Consider the following 6401-nt stretch of genomic DNA (forward strand, 5'->3'; position numbering starts at 1 on the left):
AGCCAGTACCGCCCGTACTCACGCCAGTACACTCCCCATAGCTACATCCAACTCTTGCTATGACTCGTACCCGCGAACTGGCTCTTAAAGACGTGGGGAGAGTGTGCGAACTACCGGGTGCTAGGAGCTTTGCTAACTCGCGCCCCCTCAAATTAAGCCTCACACACGGCGGGACTCACGCGAGTGCTAGCGAGCGATAATCTGACATACATCCCTCCCATATATCCTTTATTATCAGGCTTTCTGTCGCCGCTCAACACCTCCGCATTCAAAGGGACAGACCTTTCCTCGTCATCCCCTCGCACCTACTCACCCTCGGCCCTCGCGCTTGCTCACCCCTGGTGGACACCGAGACACGCGCTCATACTCCCCTGCTAGTACATCGTTTAGGTGCACCGAACGTCTACTGTTTGAGTTTCTTGCATCATCTAGGTAGGTTTTTGTTCTCAGGGGATCTGTGTATATGTTGAGGGCAGTGACAACCTGTCTTCGAACCGCGCTTTCTGGACTCAGCTGCCTGCTAGCGCGCATTGTCTTACACGTAGCTTCCAGCCTCTTTCTGGAAGCCAAATGCCTTGGTATATTCTACGCACATTGTACTATTGATATATCATCGATGTACAGAGTCTTTCTGGGATAGCGCCACTGCTTTGACCTAGACAACCCTAACGATGATGTGTTCCCTCCGTAAGCGACTGCTGCCTCCCCTATCCAGGCATGCTATATGCATTGGCAGTTTGGCACAGTCCCCTTAGTGCGGCCTGACTTGCGCTAGCTTGTGCCAATTTGGAGTGCCTTGAGCGAACGTATTTGAAATTGTACTCACTTACCCTCACTGAAATCGCTGGACGTGTACTTGCACCATGATTAAGCGAGGACCCGACCATCTCCGTACTCATCGAGCAAGGCCCAGTGGCAGGCACGTGGACATCCCGAGTCCCTCTCCTATCCGCTAACCCATACACCAAGGAGACTATGGCCGCACGATGGTAGTCGCTTCCTCTGCAACACTGTAATGGCGAATTTCTTGTGATCGTTCGTGGTGAAGGATTTGGCGGAGGTTCTCGTGTTAACGTGATGTTGTGCACGCGTGGTGAGCATGCTCTGTGGTATTTTGCATGATGCATCCTGCTGATGCTAAGTATCATAGGTACACTGGGCGACTATAATCAATGGAGAGCTCTCGGTAACGATGGATGGGGTTACGAGGACTTAGAGTCATACTTCGTCAGATCTGAGAAGACTTCGGGACACATGTTCTCTAAGTACAGGGGCTGTGACGGTGAGTAGAAGCGCATCTATCTGAGGTCTTCACATTTTGACAGCACTTCACGCAAGGTGTTTGGCTCAATAAACCAAATGTTGACCCATACAAGACCAATCAGTTGTGAGTCGATCAGATCCATTTTGTGGATAACGTGCACTGAATGATCTACAAGGTGTGTTTGAGCGCTAAAGAAGGTTGGAATAGAGCATGTCTCCAGCCTCACGTTCTTTAGCAACGCACTCGCAGAAGTGTTGTTCTTAGATACGGGTGAGAGCTTTGCAACATGTTGATCCAGCAAGGCGTAAAGCCTCATCCGGGGACCTGGACGCGACACACCATGATGATGATCACGCTCGCCTCCGAATCGCCGAAGTTGAATGAAATCAGTACGCCATTTCTAGAATAATAGTAGGCAGTATCGACAGCCTTGAAGTTCGAGAACGGCCCCGCATCTAAAGGAGAGGTGGACCGGAAGTCTATGGCGGGATGCCGACGCCGACGCTGAAGATATTGAAACAAATGCTGAGCCTCTGTGCAAGCCTGAGGCAGAACGTTAGGCACACGTTCACGACAGTAAACAGATGGATGAAGCCTTTATATATTGAGCTTGGGATCCCAGCGGTCGAGTGGTCACTGAGCCAGGTAGTAAACGGAGGAGCGGGGAAGCGCGGCATGGCTCGACGGCGCTTGCCTATCGTCCTCGGTCCGGCATCCCGGTGGTGCTTTCTAAATTCGGCCAACTAGCTTCGTCGCCTTCCCCCAGCTTCGAAGTTCCTGCAATACATCGGGCCCTACAAGCACCACAAACCAACCTTGTTCACAGGCACACATAACCTGCAGTGGAAAAACATCGGGAACACGTATGCGAAGCCAGGTTCAAGTTGAGTACTCATGCGGCCTCCCTGCGCTCGTCTTTACTGTTCTCTTCTCCCTGGTAGGATCAGTCCGAGGCTTATGGCCTCCGCCAACCTTCAATCGCGCATCCGCGCGCGCAACCTGAGCACAAGATCAAGTACTACAAAGACTCAGAGGATCGCATGACCCTTCGAGTGTCCGCCTCGCTCAGCACGTCGCTCAAATATTGCTCGGCCTCATAAGTACACTTTGAAGGGCTTTAGTTCTTCCGAGGGCAGCATACATTCGATGTCTGACGCGTATATAGAGATAAACCTCCAGACGTACCATGCGTCCAGTACACCTCGATGGTTTGCCTGGGGGCAACGATCGATACGTAGAACCCGGGTGACGTTGACCAGCTATTGTCAGCACACAGATGGAGAGGTTGTGGATGTGCGATGTCATGGTCTTCCAGTATAGATCAGAGAGGAACCGTGGTATATGTACCTGTGCTCGTCGAAAGGAGATGAGTGAACCACTAGCGGGTCTGTTTTGCTGGAGAATTTACTGTTATGGTGTCGCACTTGCATGTATGGCCGGGATGCCGAATTGAGATAAGAGGAGTCGACCTTCTGGTGTCAACTCGTGAGAAACATAATTGCGCCACGCACACAATGGAAAGACGAGTCCGTTCACAAACCCTAAACCCATTGTGCGCCCTTTGCTTCGCATACCATGGCCCAACAAACTGTCAGCAAGGAACATCCAAACAGGACCATAACCTGGAACAATGTTCGGCACCTTACCTCGAGGACGACGGGTAAGGAGGTACGCACCGCATTGAAAAAGATCGCGTGACTCCACAGATATCCGGACTGATGCAAGAGCACACCAGAGAGTGGGTTTCCGGTGAGGAGGGCAAAGCTGAAGATGAAGCAGGCGAATCCGATGCGGATGCTAGACACGTCCGAGCGCGTGTTGTCAGTCACATATAGCTGTAGCAAAACAAGACATGATACGTACCCCACCACGTCAACGCTCTTCGCGAGCACAGTGAGCATTGGTGCCGCCATACAGCACCTTAAGAAGACCCCCGTAGCGGACGGCGAACGCAACGACGCCGTGCTCTGTCTTCGCCCTGAACATGGCGAACATCAGGAGGAGGCTAGCAATGGTGGTCATCGAGATGATCACTGTCCCAAATCTCGAACGTCAGCATCCATCTGGAATCAATGCACAGCAGCGGAATTGCAAAGGCGTACCATTGAAAACCCATAGAAGTCGGCAGGAAGCGGGGTATTGTCCGACCATACAATGAAGCACCACCGTTGACGATGGGTATCTAGTATCTAGCAAGCGTGAGTCTTCGAGAACACAGCAGGAAACTGGTTCGACGACATACTATGTAGATCGTGAAGCTGTGAGATACTCTATGCAAGACACCATAAATCTGTAAATAGAAGATTGCGATGTATGATTGCGCGGTAAGTTCAAATGAACGGCCCTGCAAGGAGACAGGGCATACACGGGAGGGAAAGGCCCCAGATTGTAAAAACGCCCTGCAAAAGAAGGCGACGAGAATCTTAATCTCCCTGATTGAGATATGCGCAGCTACACAAACCATGTACGGAACGTGGGGGACCAGCTGCAGGACGGCAGCTGCAGCCATCAAGCGCTACGTCGCCTCGTGGGAAAGTCGCCGTTAACAGACGACATGATGTCCACGTGATGCTCTGTCTCATCACCATGGCGCAGTACGCCGCACAGGGGCAGACGGCGTCCACTCATGACATGGTGCATCCCAGCGACTTGAAGAGTATAGGTAATGTTATGCTTGTGATCCTAGTGCGAAGTCCGCGCTGATCCTTACAGGCAATGCGCAGGTCGTCAGACGACCTATATCTGACGCACAACCTGTGCGGATGTCCTTCCCGTACGCATGATTGTTTGTAAGCGATCCTATCGTATGGAGGGGCTGAGTTCAGAGGTTGGAGTACATACTCGCTCACCGCTGTACATAGACTGCTCGTATCATCTGTCTAGGACTCAGATTTGGACGAAGGCATGGACTTCGTCCCCGAGTCGATATCGTTTGACGAGGAGCTGATTGATTTCCTCGTCGTCTTCGACAACCCCTTCACCCCATCGCTTTCGACCAAGTTCCAGCAGGATATCGCCACCCTTCTCCAGCTCTGGGCTCGCCTTCTGGAACCGGAAAGGAGACATTCAGCTTGGACAGCGAATACAAACGCGCTTCAGCATTGTTGGGTGATGCATCTTTCCAGGCCACTCGTCGAGAGTGATCCAGACGGCGGCCGCAGCGGGGGTCACCACGTACGGATACATCTTCACCGATCAGCATGCTGCCGCAACCGACCCTGCCACAGCAGGTGTGTGTTTCCTATCTCTGCACCCGCAGCGAAACGCTCAAGCTGTTTGTCCGCTGACAGTGCAACATGCTTCCGTATGCGTACGGCGGCCCTACGCTCACAGTAAGCGACCTGGGAGTCGGAGTGCTGGCTATGTCCATGACGGACTATTGGCTCTCGTTCGCTGTGAGCGTCACGCCTAACGATAGTGAAGGTCTTCCGAGTGGGTGATGCTGAGTTGTCTCCGTCGAAGCACATGCTAACGCTATCATGCCTTATGAACCGCGTGGCCACAATACGAAATGAACAATCAGGTGCGTCTTGCAAGCATCATGGACCATTCATACCTTTGCTGATGGCATGGCGAAAACACATAGGTACTTATTCAGTTCGACACCACCAACCTGATCTCGGACATGTCGAAGGCGACCTTCACCATCATCCCCGACACGTATCCTGCGCAACGGATAACTTCTTTCAACTCTATCTCAGCCGATCTTGGAGAGTAGGTATTGTGGTCTCGATGACGCACGTAGACGAAGTGGATAAGTTGGAGGACGTGGCTATAGCCCTGCTCCTGGGTATTCTCCAGACGTATAATCAATGCATCTTTCCCATCCTACCTGCAGAACAAAGCTCCCTGTGAACCGGAGCAGAGGCCCGCAGCCTACGCCCACATCTTTCAGACAAGGAAAGCTTGACCGAGGTGAACCACACGCGATAAAGCAGGGCCACCGGAGGCTCGCAAACTAGAGAGAGACGAACGCAGCGGCGGCATTAGCGCAGAAGATGGTCCGCAACCGGAACGCATGTCTCGAAAGCCACACGTCGCCCACTTCTCCTTCATGCGCTCAGTGTCATCGCGATCAGAGGAGCTCCTGTGCGAGACTTCGTTGCTGTCCAGCCCCTGTCGCTTACGCGCCAATCCTGTTGTCCTCTCTTCCTTTTAACCCCGCAGTTGTGGAATGATTTATGCAGTTCTCCGAGTCTTAGTGTGCTCCATTTATCGCTCTACTGTCGGCACAGGTAACCTAAGCGTCATATGTAGGAGAGGTGCGGATGTCGAAGATCTGTACTTCTGCAGGTGTGTCTGGAGTCACTAGTCACGTCTCGTCTCGTCTCTTTCTGATGACCTGGGGTGGTATGGGCAGAGTTTCGGTGGTCCTCGACCGCGTTCTCATGGTCATCTAACTAACATCAGCTTCGATAACCGCCTCGAGCACCACGCTGACACTTATATGCGGACAAGTTGCGGCTCTGGAGTAACCGGCTCTGCTTGCTACACTCCTGACAACGCCATCTCCGCTCGTCCCCGCTCGACTGTTTCCGTGTGTTCTTTTGCCCTCGCCCTCGTTTCACGTCGCTCACGCCAAACAAGATTCCCACCAGCCTTCGGATGTATGGATGGAAGAAGGTCGAGACGCCACCTACAACCGTAGCGCCATTGTAAGAAAGACTGGGCCAGGGAAGCATTCCGCGATCTGCCCCGCAGGAGACGCACATCGCCCGGGAAAGGGCTGCATAGATACGGTGCGAGGCGTCCCTCATAAGTGGAAAAGCAAAGGAGGGGCGCACAAAGGGCTCACATAAACTAACCGGAACCCTGACTATCGATGTGAGGGTGACCTGCTGAACGGGACTATATCCGATATGCTTCTTTCCGCAGCGGCTCGTACATGCCAAGGGGCTGGACCGCATCCTACAAGCAGAACATAGACGATGCTATCAGAAGTCGAGATATCTGACATGTTTGACGCGGCTTAGGGACGTCTGTGGGGAGTGGCAACATGTCGGCAACTTTCCATAGTGCTCGTATTGTTTGACATTGGAGACCTGGCTGGCAAAGAAAGCGCGATAGGAGGTCTCCATTCCGCCTCCTAAACTTTTGATAACGCAGAAACCCTGAACGCCAGAGGAATCCGAGGGCA

The 6401-nt window shown here is 52.7% G+C and overlaps 1 protein-coding gene across 1 annotated transcript; it reads left to right on the plus strand.

Annotated features, from left to right (window-relative positions):
• Positions 1-3850: 3850 nt before the first annotated feature.
• DICSQDRAFT_171282 (uncharacterized protein) lies at positions 3851-4704 on the plus strand (the record flags this gene model as incomplete). Its single annotated transcript, XM_007366943.1, has 5 exons — positions 3851-3926; positions 3977-4020; positions 4148-4367; positions 4426-4496; positions 4555-4704. 5 exons carry the CDS (start codon positions 3851-3853, stop codon positions 4702-4704), a joined length of 561 nt encoding a protein of 186 aa, XP_007367005.1.
• Positions 4705-6401: the final 1697 nt, after the last annotated feature.

Source organism: Dichomitus squalens, assembly GCF_000275845.1.
Source record: "Dichomitus squalens LYAD-421 SS1 unplaced genomic scaffold DICSQscaffold_21, whole genome shotgun sequence".
In the NCBI taxonomy this organism is placed as follows: Eukaryota; Fungi; Basidiomycota; class Agaricomycetes; order Polyporales; family Polyporaceae; genus Dichomitus; species Dichomitus squalens.